Below are 15,384 nucleotides of genomic sequence, written 5' to 3'. Positions count from 1 at the left end.
AGTGCATACCGTGGAGGCCACTGCGTAGGTTACTTGGAGCCACCAGCAGTGCCAATGCACTATGAGAGACTTTGTCTCATTACCAAAAAATTGATGCCTGCTTGACCATCGGATGATAAAGATGTTGATTCCCATAGGGAACCTGTGTATAAAGCAAAGGGAGATGACATAAAGCTGAAAATTACAGGCAAGTCAGTTTGACATGCATTGCATGTAAGCTTTGGGAAAGCATTCTTTCTGATTATATTAGACATGTTTGCAAAATTAATAACTGGTTTGATAGAAGGCACTTTGGGTTTACGAAAGGTTTTTCCACTGAAGCTCAACTTGTAGGATTCCTAGCAGATGCAATGCATGTCAAACTGACTGGCCTGTAATTTTCACCTTTATGTCTATCACCCTTTCCTTTATACACAGGTATCCTATGCGAATCAACATCTATATCAACATATCACTTAGTCGAGCAGCTCGTCTCCTTTTTCCCAAGTCTTCCAAGCCCAAACTTTGCAACAATTTTGTAATGCTACTCTTTTATCAGAAATCACCCAGAACAAATTGAGCTGCTTTTCTTTAGATTTTTTTAAAGTTCTTGAATCAAGTAATCCTGGTGAAGATACCATACACTGGAACCATACTCTAGTTGGGGTCTTACCAGAGACTTGTATGCCCTCTCCTCTACATCCTTACTACAACCCCTAAATACCCTCATAACCAGGTGCAGAGATCTGTACCCTTTATTTACAACCCTATTTATATTACCTCAATGAAGATCTTTCCTTATATTAACACCTAGGTACACTGATCCCCATAAGGAAATTTCACCCCATCAACACAGTCATTAAAACTGAGAGGACTTTTCCTATTTGTGAAACAAACTCACAACCTGACTTTTAACCCTGTTTATCATCATAACATTGCCTACTGTCTATCACACAACATAATCGAGGTCATTTTGCAGTTGCTCTCAATCTTGTAACTTATTTATTACTCTGTACAGAATAACATCATCTGCAAAAATTCTTATCTCTGATTCCACTTCTATACTCATATCATTGATATATATAAGATAACATAAAGGTCCAATAATACTGCCTTGAAGAATTATCCTCTTAATTATTACAGACAGATAAAGCTTTGCCTACTCTAATTCTCTGAGTTCTATTTTCTAGAAATATAGCCACCCATTCAGTCACTCTTTTGTCAAGTTCAGTTGCACTCATTTTTGCCAGTAGTCTCCCATGCTCTACACTATCAAATGCCTTAGATACGTCAATCGCGATACAGTCCATTTGACCTCCTGAAGCCAAGATATCTGTTAGGAAACCTACAAGTTGAGCTTCAGTGGAATAACCTTTCCTAAACCCAAACTGCCTTCTATCAAAACAGTTATTAATTTCACAAACATGCCTAATATAATCAGAAAGAATGCTTTCCCAAAGCTTACATGCAATGCATGTCAAATTGACTGGCCTGTTATTTTCAGCTTTATGTCTATCACCCTTTCCTTTATACACTGGGGCTACTATAGCAACTCTCCATTCATTTGGTATAGCTCCTTCATGCAAACAATAATCAAATAAGTACTTCAGATATGGAACTATATCCCAACCCATTGTCTTTAGTATATCCCCCGAAACCTTATCAATTTCAGCTGCTTTTCTAGTTTTCAATTTTTGTATCTTGCTGTAAATGTCATTGTTGTCATAGGTAAATTTTAATACTTCTTTAGTATTAGTCACCTCCTCCATCTGGACATTATCCTTGTAACCAACAGTCTTTACATACTGCTGACTGAATACTTCTGCCTTTAGAAGATCCTCACATACACACTTCCCTTGTTCATTAATGATTCCTGGAATGTCCTTCTTGGAACCTGTTTCTGCCTTAAAGTACCTATACATACCCTTCCATTTATCACTAAAATTTGTATGACTGCCAATTATGCTTGCCATCATGTTATCCTTAGCTGACTTCTTTGCTAGATTCAATTTCCTAAGTTCCTTCAATTTCTCCTTACTTCCACAACCATTTCTAACTCTATTTCTTTCCAACCTGTACCTCCTTCTTAGTCTCTTTACTTCTCTGTTATAATATAGTGGATCTTTACCATTCCTTACCACCTTTAAACGTACAAATTTATTTTCACATTCCTCAACAATTGCTTTAAACCCATCCCAGAGTCTGTTTACATTTTTATTTACTGTTTTCCACCGATCATAGTTACTTATTAAAAACTCCCTCATGCCTGTTTTATCAGCCATATCCTACTGTCTAACAGTCCTAATTTTAATATCTTCCTTTCTTTCACATTTATTTTTAATTACCACAAAAACAGCTTTGTGATCACTAATACCATCTATTACTTCGGTTTCTCTATAGAGCTTATCTGGTTTTACCAGCACCACATCCAGAATATTCTTCCCTTTAGTTGGTTCCATTTATTTGCCATTTGTTGGTCATGCTTCCTGTCATTTTCATTACCTTCCCAGTTGACATTTGGTAAATTGAGATCGCCCGCTATGATCACGTTCCTTTCCTTATCGTTACCCACATACCTGATTATCTTATCAAATAATTCTGAATCAGCATCAGCGTTACCCTTTCCTGGTCTGTACACTCCAAAGACATCAAGTTGCCTATTATCTTTAGAGATGAGCCTTACACCTAGAATTTCATGTTTGCCATCTTTAACTTTTTCGTAGCTTACTAAATCTTCTTTCATCAGAATGAATACTCCCTCTCCTACCATTCCTATCATATCTCTACGATACACACTCCATTTCCGTGAGAAAATTTCTGCATTCATTATATCGTTTCTCAGCCATGACTCAACTCCTATTACAATATCTGGTAAGTATATATATCTCTAAATTACTTAACCCTCTAAGTGCTGATCATTTCACTCTTTGTGCTAAGCATTCTTAAGGCAGCATGCAGATATATTTAAAAAAAATTATAATAAATACAAATTTGTAACTACATATGGCATATTATATATAAATTTGTTCAGGAAGAATTAGAGAATAAGATAATAGTAGGATGTTTTACTTACAAGTATCCAGTAAAAATATAATGGACGATTAGTCATATTTTTTAAAAAAAAATTCAGAAGACGTTCCAATTTTTGAGGTTGGTCACAAGCACTACATTATCTGAAATTAAATTCCAAGATATACAAAATGTGCCAAATTTCATTACAAGCACAATGATATATAATAATAGAAACTCCAATGAAAATAATAAAAAAGTACCAGGTAAAGAGACTCGGAGAGAGTCTGTTGTGGTGGGTCAGTGGGTCTAGATGTGCCTGGTAGGTTTAGCATGTTTGGATTGTCGAGATCACTACTTGACGCATCACTGTAGTCATGGGTATCTAAATTAGGGTCATATTCTTCCCCACTTCCAGAAGAAAAGTCGTCTAATGATAAATCATCAGGAAAATCTTCTATATTACCAATGTCATCTTCACTTTCATCACTCCCAAGCTCCTCCAATGCTTTTCTAATTGCACTTGATCCACTTAGTTCACTCATGTTTATATTATAATAATCACCAAACAAAAATGAACCAATTAAAATAGAGTAAATCAGGCACACAATTATTACATATTGGCCAGCAAACAACAATCTTCAAACACTCGAAGCAATTGGACAGTTTGTGTAGATGTAAACAAAGACCAGTTCACAGCTGACAAGATTGCCGCTTACTGCTTTCCTTCCCCAAACAAAGACCAACTTGCATGGCCTACCAGGTAGAGAATTTCATTTCGCAGCAAGAATATTCGTCAAATCAAATCGATTGTTATACCAATTTTACGAATCGTCTCGCTGCGAGATTATAGCACTTGGAGGGTATAATTCTGTATCTTTCTTTACTTCTACAGTTCAGCACTAACATTTTTATGTCATACCTACTTGATTTCCAGTTCCCTGTTCCATTATCACTGCTCCCAATGCTACCCCGTTTCCCTGAATGTACCTCCCTATAACCCTTCCAAACAAATATCCTTATATGTACCACTGCGGTTTAAGTGAAGGCCATCTGAACACTGATCCCTATCTCCTAACCACCCATTAGGATCTAGAAATCTCACTCCCAGTTTTCCACATACCCACTCCATAGTCTTATTTAAATCACCAATCACCTTCCAGTCGAGGTATCCCTTCAACACAGTATTACACTCATAACAATCTCTGCTTCCTTAAACTTCACCCTGCTGCATTTACCAGATCTCGCATATCCCCAACTATGTTGGTACTTATATTAGCTTGCCTTATGTTGTTGGTACCAATGTGAAACACTACCACCTTCTCCTTTCCTTTCTCCTTCTCTTCTACTTCCCTCAACATCTGCCGTAACCTAATTCCTGGATAACACTCTACCCTGATTCCCTTTTCTCCGCACACATTCCCCACATGTCTAACAATGGAATCCCCCATGACCAGAGTCTCAACCCTACCCACTTCATTTGATCCCCTCCCCTCCTGGTCAGTCCTATATTTCCTGACAGCTGCAGAAGCTACTTCCTTCTCCCTTTTCTCCATCCCATGTCCCTGTTCCACCTGTCTTTTCCCATCCATCCGTCCGTCCATCCTGATATGCATTTAGGGCAGTCGCCCAGGTGGCAGATTCCCTATCTGTTGTTTTCCTAGCCTTTTCTTAAATGATTGCAAAGAAATTGGAAATTTATTAAACATCTCCCTTGGTAAGTTATTCCAATCCCTAATTCCCATTCCTATAAACATTTCTTTTATCCTCATCTTCCCTTGGTTGTTCTACCTGCAGAGACTCGGACCGATTTCTCACAGGCACCTGTCCTGAATTCTGATTGATTGATTGATTGATTGATTGATTGATTGATTGATTGATTGATTGATCCAACATACTAGTATGTCAACAAGGACATGAATCATCGTGATCATTACTCAATATCTAGTATATTTGACTCGCAAGTTTTCAACTTGCTGGAAAAGAAAGAATAGTTAAACATTACAATTCAAAGGTTTTATCATATGTTGCTGTTGTTTTAATGTAGATGTCATAGGGTTTTTATCTTATGTAAATAGGTTAATATTTATCATGAGATTTATATAATTGCCTGTTTTCCAAGTTCTTTGTACAGCTGAGGATGATGCAAAAATGTGTCGAAACTAGTCCTGAATAAATTTAGAATGTTGTAATTACATGTAGACAACATTCTTCTTCTTCTTCTTCTTGTCCTGCCGCTTTTCCCACACCTGTGGGGTCGCGGGTGCGAACTGCGTCGCACATGTGGATTTGGTCCTGTTTTTACGGCCGGATGCCCTTCCTGACGCCAACCCTCTATGGAGGGATGTAAGCACTATTGCGTGTTTCTGTGGTGGTTGGTAGTGTAGTGTGTTGTCTGAATATGATGAGGAGAGTGTTGGGACGGACATATACACCCAGTCCCCGAGCCAGAAGAATTAATCAGGAGCGATTAAAATCCCCGACCCGGCCGGGAATCGAACCCGGGACCCTCTGAACCGAAGGCCAGTACGCTGACCATTCAGCCAACGAGTCGGACATGTAGACAACATTATTATTGTATTGAATAGGTGGACCCTAAAAAGTTTAATCATTGTAATCTCAGCTCAATATGGACAAAAAATGAAATCTCTTACATTAAGGGTGAGAATTCATAACGGCAAAAAATTTACTCTCTATAGCGGATTGTCATTATATCTGATTTCTCGTAAAAATCTGAAAAAATACAAAAATGGAATTGGTATGAAACTACAATCAGTTTTTTCAGAACTTACATCTTAACGGATGATTTCCAAACTATGGCTTACTCGTTAGGTATTTTGTAATTCCGATACTATGTGAACACGCATGTTCAATTTCATTTATAAAAATTGTAATATCACTCCAGAGGCTTCTATGGCAAACGTTTCAATTTTCTTACTCTTTAGTGTCATCTAAACTAACTTAAGCATGCATGTATCGTGAAAACTTTTTTGCTGTACATTTACATAAAAAAGTCGTTCTGAAATTTAATCAGATGTAAGAATATTCAAACTAATCTCTGAAACGGGTGATGCACATTGCCATATCTTGAGAAGTATCACATTCTTATTTGATTTCTGTATGTAGTATTTAAATTAAGTGATCGTTCACTTCAAAGAGCTAACAACTGCTATTGGCCACTTTATTTATGCACTTATTACAGAAACATGTTCTCCCCCATTGGTTTTAACTTGAATGTTTGTTATACAAGTTGATGGGTATTATTGATCAACTTCAACAGCACCTTCCAATGTCAGCAAGAGATTTCACTAGTGGATGTAGTGAGAAATTGATATGGATGATGATTGACTGTATTCAGTATAAACACTGGAGTGTGAATGTCAGTTATGGAAAAAAAAAGCTTGCTAAATCCAATGAACTTGTAAGAGAATTGCTTAATCACCATTACATGTAGAAATGTATGAATCAGTGAAAGGGTTCTCATTGTAACTAAAGGGTATTACGGTACACAGTTTAATATAGGAATTTTCAATGGACATGTAAACTGTCATAACAGGCGTTTCAGTATATGCCATACTCTCTATAATGGACTTCTACTGTATTACAATGGTGTCATACTCCCAAAGGCATTTTAGAGTTACTGTCAGAGATTCCTCAGGCCATTTTAACATGGGGAACAGAAGCCTACTGTACCTGCTCCACTACACACACACACACACACACACACACTCTCTCTCTCTTTTTTTTTTTTTTTTTTTTTTTGCAGACAGCAACTGTACACCTCATGCCAGGCCTTTAACAATCCAGTCTGAAGTTGTGCCAGAGCTGATTACATCGGCCGGCTTAAAATTCTATGATATAATTTTGAGGCAACCTATAGTGATGTGCATACTATTGTTACAACCTTTAGTAAAGGGGCTACACGTTATTGTGTGCCTGACCTTGCTTTGGCTGTTCTAAGAGGGTGTTATAGCTTTCACAAGAGTCATTTCCTGTGTTTACAAATGCCATTAACCAGTCAGGCAAGAGATTGCTCCTTGCAATGAGTGGATTTGTGACAGGAAAATGGCAAGTTGTTCACGTGATACTTTTTCAGCAGGTATTGATGACAATAAATTAATGCAGTATTTGGAACAATGCGAAGTTAACACAGATGATTTATTGGATAGTGATATTGAATTTAGTTCAGAGAGTAGCGACGAAATTATACCGGGAACGTCCGAGGAATCGCCGCTGTTAAAGAAGAGACGTTTAATTGTTTCTAACGGCACTAATGCTACTCTGAATATGGTGGTAGATGAAACTAGTAAAAACGAATATGATGATGAAGATGATGATGTCTCTGGAGTACATTTTGTGGAAATTGGTCCCATTGAACCCGACAACATTCCTCAACCTCCTGTCTACTTCAAAGAACTTCTTGAACCTAAGCATGCCCCACCGTCTGATTCTCCGCCCATATCATACTTCAATTTACTTTTCATTTGCTCTCTGCTAAACCTTATAGTCACATATAGTCCTCTATCATTACCTAAATTCTGGTCTCCGCGGGCCAAGTGTAGCATGCCTTCCTCTCACCCAGAGGTCATGGGTTCGATTCCCGCCCAGGTCAAGAATTTTCCGCTGGTCCTCAGGGTTGGTTTGAGGTTCACTCAATCTAAGTGACCCTAAGTGATTGCAATTGAGGAGATATCTGACAGTGAGAGGGCGACCCCGGTCTGGAAAACAAAGAATAATTACTGAGAGGATCCGTCTCACTGACCATGATTCACCTTGTAAACTGCGGGTACCAAACTGAGCAGTGGTCGCTTAGTAGGTCAAAGCAAATCAGGGCTTTAGTGCCATACATTTCTTGATTTTGTAAATTCTGTTGTATTGTAAAATTATTTTTCTAATATATACTACAACCGAAAACAAGACATTTTTTTCTGAAAACAAAAACTATAATATCAACTATTATTTTTTACTTATTTAATAATTCAGAATTACTTTAATACTGTGTTGTCCGTACGTAAAAAATTTCTTGTCAGTATTTGCCATACCTCGATATATATACGCGAATTTTATCGGTGAGAAAAATTGTCTTGTTTTTACTAGTGACATATGTTTGAATTTTTACTTTTTATGTTTTTATTTTTCTCGTTCAAATTAGCTATTCTATAGAATTTTATTTAGAAATACATTATATATAATTACATATATTCTTTTGTATCGAAAATTATTTTTTTAGAGAGTAGATATTGAGAGAGAAAGTGCGAAAATGTTTTTCTCTTCCTAAGAATAAACTTTATCGACAACTATAAATCAACAATAAAACGTTTTTGACTCTTTATATCACCCAAAACCAGTTGTTTATTCTACGAAGTCGATATGTAGAAAATATCATGCCGGTATTTGCTATACACCGGTAGATATACGCGAATTTTAAAATACATGTATTTCCACTGAAAATGGCCTGGCACTTTACAGTAGTAGAGTGGAGGCGGAGCTCTGGCATATTCCAGCTGATGGGGAGCGTTCGACCAGATCGGCTCTTGGCTCCAAGAGGGTTAAATCAAGTCAAGTCAGATTAAAGTCAGAATAATACTGGAATAAGAAAGCAGCTATTCACCACAGGACTGGTCGCTAACTCATAGAAAGCACCATGAAACTATAAAAGCAAAACTACAAGTCACTTGCATATATTAAACTCACATGCTACTCGCATGTTACTGCACAGACTTTTATTGAGCCTGGCAGTGGGTGTGATCCCATAGCAAGGTAGGTCTCATTGTGACATCATAACCGAGTGCAGCCAAAGCCTTCTGATCTCAGAAAGCCCTCTTCTGGGCAACCTGTTCTATACAAGCCTTGCACTGCTTCAAGAAGGTTACTTGCAGATGTACATTGTCAGAATGCTAGGGGTTGCTCAGAATATGATTTGGTATCTGTGAAAATGTTTCCAGGAGACTGGAAGTGTTGCCGTGGCACAAGCCATCAAAGGAGAACAACCGCAAGGCAGGATCATTTTGTGGGCCTACAAGCTCTCTGAAACCACCAAGTTACAGCACAAGCAATAACTCTAGAGTATGAGTTAGTGACCAAACAGTCAGAAACAGGCTTTGAGAGGCCAGTGATCTGCTCAATTACCTGCACTGGACAGATGATATCATGGCAGGAGATTGTAGTTTGCTAGAGATCATCTACTCTGGCAAGTAAGACACTGACATCAGATGAATTCAGTTTTGTGTTATACCATTTCAGATGCTTGTCTACAAGTCTGGAGAATATGTAGGGAGTGATTTATTCCTACAAATACTGTTGCTCATGGAGCTGGATCTTTTATGGTGTGGGCAGCATAAGTCTTCACATGAAAACTAATCTTCTTTTGTTGTTGTTTTCGTGTGGCTATTTCTAGCCGAATGCAGCCCTTGTAAGGCAGACCCTCCGATGAGGGTGGGCGGCATCTGCCATGTGTAGGCAACTGCGTGTAATTATGGTGGAGGATAGTGTTATGTGTGGTGTGTGACTTGCAGGGATGTTGGGGACTGCACAAACACCCAGCCCCCGGGCCATTGGAATTAACCAATGAAGGTTAAAATCCCCGACCCGGCCTGGAATCGAACCCAGGACCCTCTGAACCGAAGGCCAGTACGCTGACTGTTCAGCCAACGAGTCGCACAACTAATCTTCTGATCATTCACAATACATCACTAACTGTTTAATGGTACACTAATGAGATCTTAGTGCCACATGTGTACAACTCGTTGGCTCAACGGTCAGCGTACTGGCCTTCGGTTCAGAGGGTCCCAGGTTTGATTCCCGGCCGATTTTAACCTTAATTGGTTAATTCTTAAGGCACGGGGGCTGGGTGTATGTGTTGTCTTCATCATCATTTCATCCTCATCACGACGTGCAGGTCGCCTACGGGAGTCAAATAGAAAAACCTGCACCTGGCGAGCCGAAACCGTCCTGGGATATCCCGGTACTAAAAGCCATACGACATTTCATTTCAGTGCCACATGTGATTCCTCACATGAGGCAACTTGGAGAAAATGCAGTATTCATGCATGATAATGCATGATGTCAACATAGTTTGGAGATCCCTGCAACATCACCAAATGGAGTGGCCATCCAGAAATCCCAACTTTAATAGAATTGAACAAGTCTGGGACCAACTGGAGCAATGCATCACAGCAAGAAATCCACCACCCAAAACGCTACAGGCCCTTCAAGATGCCATTTTGGAAGATTGACTCAACTGAACATGTGGTGTCTTGTCATAAGCATGAGAAGGCATTGTGAAGCTGTTACTTATGTGAGGGATGACATTTTTTCTCATCAAGACACTGAATTACCATGTGGCCTTTTTTGTGTATGACCAAAGACCACTTTGTTTATGACAAGTTGTGCATTGACACTGTGTACTGAGTGTTAAAGAATGCTTTTCGTTTCAATTCTTAATTGTTACAAAGAAGAAGATTTGTTTTCATTGCATGTCTGTTTTCATTTCAGTATGTATACATATCACTACTACTACTAATATGTTTTCATTCCTCTCCTGAATGGGGAGGTGGGCCTCTTAGACGGTGACGCCAGCTTTACGCCGGGAGGTTTATTATGGTGAAAGATATGCTCGGAGAAGGTGAGGGGGTTGGCGGCCGTGGCCTGAACTAGGAACTGTCCCGGCATTTGCCTTAGTGCAGGAGAATGGACGGAAAACCATTCTCAGGACAGCTGACGGTTGGGCCCAGCTGTGAGGTCCAGCCCTATCCCTTCTCCCGAATGCAGAGGCGTAGAGCCACGGTAGAGCCGTGGCCACCCCTCCTCTGCTCGGTTGGCTGGTCAGAGTGCAGAGCTGTTGGACCACGGACCAGTAGTGGCCACTTATGGGCCGAGACTCACTCTGCATCTACCGACCATACATATCATGGAGGTATGAACACATAAAGAAATGATCAAATTTCCTTTTTGAAGAGTATATATAAATAATATGATGATCACAAAACATCTGCAGACAGATAACTCAAATATTAAATTCCCATTAAGAACCTTCATATGATTTTTGCCAACTGAGAATATCTGTTTTAAAAATTGAAACTGCACAGTCTTCCCTATCTTGGAAACCAGCGTTTCACTCCAGTGTGGCAGTCAGGTCAGTAGTTGGAATGCCACACCTTCCCAAAGTACTGGCTTGTACGCTCTTGAGTTAACACTACATGTTTCCTTTGAAGTACAATACAGTTACAAGAAAAACAATTAACTATAATGGTCAACCTATTCAATACATTTTTAATTGTCTAAATATTACATTACATCTGCCTTAGTGGTACTAGTTACAGTCACGAGTGACTATCATCAGCCAAAATACAATAATTAGGCAAGACATATAATAACTACTAAAGTAAGTATATAGACACAATTTGACATTGTAAACGTGCACCATCAGATTGACTGTGATATTAATTTATAGCCTTTTAAATATATTTTCTTTCTCCCATTAAAATGTCACTCTTAACTGATCTATTGTTACATTATGAACCTTGATCTTCATTGTGTTCAGAAGCTCACTGCAATTTTATTCGTACAGTCGTAGCTTGGCAACCATGTTCAATCTCCGCACAGTGGGACTCACTCAGCTTATCCTGCGATTGTTGGCCCATCCAGTCTTCCACCTCTTGCTGTGGGTGTTTTACAGTGACATGCAGGTAATCTATATAACCACTACTCTGAGAATTATTTAATTTTTATATCCTTTGTTTAAATTTAGTCATTTTCTGATTTCTTGTAGAGATATCTTTGAGATATGATAGTGTCTACTTGAAGGTTTGTGAACTGTTATCAAGGAAGTACTGTAACTAATGTGATTAACAGCATTAAAAGACATTTGAATTATATTGAATCAGCTGTTTTGTATCTGCTGTTGATGGATTAGTTTTAGTAATTGCTACAGTAATGTCATCAACCAGAGATGAATGGCAGCTGAAGAAACCTAACAATAATAGTCAGCTAGTTAAATATTATTGTTAATAAGTTTTAAGAGCTTAGGACATTGTAAGCCATTACTTTTGTTTTTCAAATCAGCAATATTAGGTCATTCAAGCTGTGGGTTTTCAAGCCTCCTTTTTATGATTCCTTTTAACCCTCATTGTTTGAGTGAACATTCTTTCAAGGTTTTCTTCTCATTTTGATAGTCATCTTCATTATCTTCCTGATTAATAGGGGGCTAATGGTGATGGTGCTGATTATTGTTTTACAAGGAAGTGTAACTGGGTGACCATAGTTTATTAACACTTAACAAAAGGGAAAAAAGAAGAGGTCTGACCTTTCAAAGAACGAAGGCATCAGCAAAAGAAAGAGGAGGGTTATGAAGGGCATGAAAATGAAAGACTCCCTTGGTCTCATAAACCTAATTCGGTTGGGTGAGAAAAGAACAAGATTTGACCAAGGAACGTCGGATGGGAAAGTTGAAAGTAAGGAGCCTGAGACAAGTAAGTGGAAACAATGTATCTCAGTTAGGACACCCGTGGTTTTGCTTATAAAGATAATCTCGGCATCAACCAATTTCCTCTTCTTCTTCTCCTTTAAGATAATCTCGACAACAACCAACATCATCTTCTTCTTCTTTCTCTTTTCCCTTTATGCCCTCGCAGGCGTCGGGTCCTTCAACCACTTTCCATGTGAAGTCCATTCCAGGACCAATCCTCTCAATTCCGCTGGAGTCTTTTCCCTCTTTCATGCCAAGTCAAAGACGTAGGTATCCCACACCAGCCTCGGTCATCCCTCTGGTCTTGCTTGTATTTGTTTGGACTTCCTTTCCTCTTCCATCCTCACCAGGTGCCCCAACCATCCAAGTTCCTTCTTTCATTTAAACTGATCAGTGGTTCTTGGTTAAGACACTCTTCCCTTGTCCTAGTATTTCTAACCATATCTTTCCTTGTTCTTCCAACTGTTTTATGCAAATACTTCATTTCTGTGGCAGAGTCTACTTTCTAAATTACTCTGCAGTGTCCAGCTTTCAGATCCGTACGTCAACACTTGTAGATATACTGATTTGTATATTCTCATTTTTGTTTTCCTGGTAACTTCTCTCTTTCCGATGATGGTATTATTAATATTATAATATAGATTGTTAGCTTTATGGATTATGTGATTTATTTCAGAATCCACTTTCCCATCTGCTATTATGATGTTGTCTAAATATTCAAACTGCTGAATCTGTTCTAAAATCTCATTCTACCACTCGATGTTAAGGTCTTTTTGTTCTTTCCTAGTAAGGTGCATAACTTTACTTTTACTGACATTAACTTCCATCCCCCTGTCTTGGAGTGCGCACCCCGATTCTATCACTGCCCTGTGTAATTTATTTCTATCTATTGCCAAAAGTGTGATATCATTTCCACATACTAGTGGCTGTATCCACACTGGTCTCATCTTGAAATTTCCAACTTCGCATTTACTTGTATAATAATATAATTTCGTGTGGCTATTTCTATCCAGGTGCGGCCCTTGTAAGACAGACCCTCCGATGAGGGTGGGCAGCATCTGCCATGTGTAGGTAACTGCGTGTTATTGTGGTGGAGGATAGTGTTATGTGTGGTGTGAGTTGCAGGGATGTTGGGGGCAGCACAAACACCCATCCCCCGGGCCATTGGAATTAACCAATTAAGGTTAAAATCCCCGACCCGGCCGGGAATCGAACCCGGGACCCTCTAAACCGAAAGCCAGTACGCTGACCATTCAGCCAATGAGTCGGACGCATTTACTTGTTTGCCTCTTACATTGTTTAATAACTTGATCCATGAATATTATTAAGAGTAGAGGACTAAGCCCTTCACCTTGCTTGACACCTCTTTCCATTGTAAATTCCTTTGAGGTTTGACCATTTATCCTCACTCTACGTATAACCCTCCTGTATATACTTCTAATCACCCTAGGCAGTTTGGGGGTAATATGTGCCTTCTGTAAAGCCATCCATAGCTCTTCCCTCGTTACTCTGTCAAATGCTGACTGCAAATCGGTAAATTTAGGATCTTTTCTGCTGCATTTCTCAAACAGAAGATCCAATCTTGTGTTTGCCGATGGGGTCTAAATCCAGCACGTTCTTCCAGTTCTTCCTCCACTTGCTCTCTAAGTCTCTTCTCTATTATAGTTGAATATAATTTCTGGAGAAATGATGTAATTATGACAGTCAGTTGAGCTTCCCTTCTTGTGAATGGGAACTATGATGTTCCACTCCCAGTTTTCTGGTATTTTCTCAGAGTCCCAAACTAACTTGAAGAGATCCCAGATTCATTTCTCTAGTTCTCTTCCTCCGAATTTCACAAACTCCGGGTGAATATTATCCCAGTCTGCTGCTTTACCAGTCTTGATTGCCTTGATTGCCTCATGCACTTCCTTCAATCTAATACCTTCTTCCTTTTCCCTCTCTCCAATCCTCTTCCATTGGTGTCATGCCCACCATTCTATTTCTTTCCTTGAAGGTTTCTGAATAATATTCGTTTCACACTTCAGGATGTCCTTTATGTTGGTTTTCAGCATGTTATTTTTATCCTTAATGTTTCTGATTTTCTTTCCCCTTTTTCCCTTCAAGCTTTTCACCACATGCCAGAACTTTCTTTGATTTTCCTTATAACTTTCTTCTGTTTCCCTTCCGAACTGTTCCCAGGGTTCCTTTCTTTGCTTCCTTGACTGCTCTCCCTGCTGCATTTCTTAGTTGTATATATGTTCTTTTGTCTTCCTCACTTTTGTATTTCATATATCTTTTCAATGCTTTCTTCTTGGCTGCAATTGTTTCCTTTACTGTTTTGTTCCACCATCTTGTCTGTCTCCTATTTCCTTTGACTCTGATCCCACAGACCTCTGTAGCTACCTGGTTAATCATCTCTTTCATCACCTTCCATTTGTCTTCCACGTTCCACATACCTCCATGATTTTGCTCCTTCTGTATGAGTTTTTCGCTCAATTTATTTTCATACTCCCGTCGCTTGGAGATATTCTCTAAGGCAGATACTTTCACTTTGACATAATTCATTTTTGTTAATTTTGGTATATATCTGAAGCAGGTTTCCATTACCAATAAACGATGTTCACCGTTGAGTTCCGCACTGTGGAAAACCGTCACATCCGTTACATCATCGTGGGTATTCTTTGTGTACACGTAGTAGTCTATTGTACTTGGTACATTTCTGCTTATTGCCTCGAAGGTAATTTGGAGGATCTGTTTATGAGGGAAGAAAGAATTCCCTATTTGCATTTCATTATCTATGCAGAACTCAAGCATTCTCTTCCCATTGCTTTTCACACTTCTCTCTGCTCCATACCTCCTCTGACCAGAACTCATCTTATCCCCAACTATAGCATTCCAGTCCCCAATTATTATGGTATCTCTAACTTTGTCCAATGTCCTCTGGAGGG

The 15,384-nt window shown here is 39.0% G+C and overlaps 1 protein-coding gene across 1 annotated transcript in view; it reads left to right on the top strand.

Moving 5' to 3' along the window:
• Nucleotides 1-15,384, top strand: part of LOC136876950 (ATP-binding cassette sub-family G member 5) — a 143,606-nt gene that overhangs the window by 46,315 nt on the left and 81,907 nt on the right. Inside the window, exon 6 of the mRNA XM_067150722.2 lies at nt 11,558-11,675. Coding sequence (XP_067006823.1) covers nt 11,558-11,675 — 118 coding nt within the window. The remainder of the gene's footprint in view (nt 1-11,557; nt 11,676-15,384) is intronic.

Source organism: Anabrus simplex, chromosome 1 (assembly GCF_040414725.1).
Source record: "Anabrus simplex isolate iqAnaSimp1 chromosome 1, ASM4041472v1, whole genome shotgun sequence".
Classification (NCBI taxonomy): Eukaryota; Metazoa; Arthropoda; class Insecta; order Orthoptera; family Tettigoniidae; genus Anabrus; species Anabrus simplex.
Note: the sequence above shows the minus strand (reverse complement) of the source record. Positions and strands in the feature narration are given on the sequence as shown.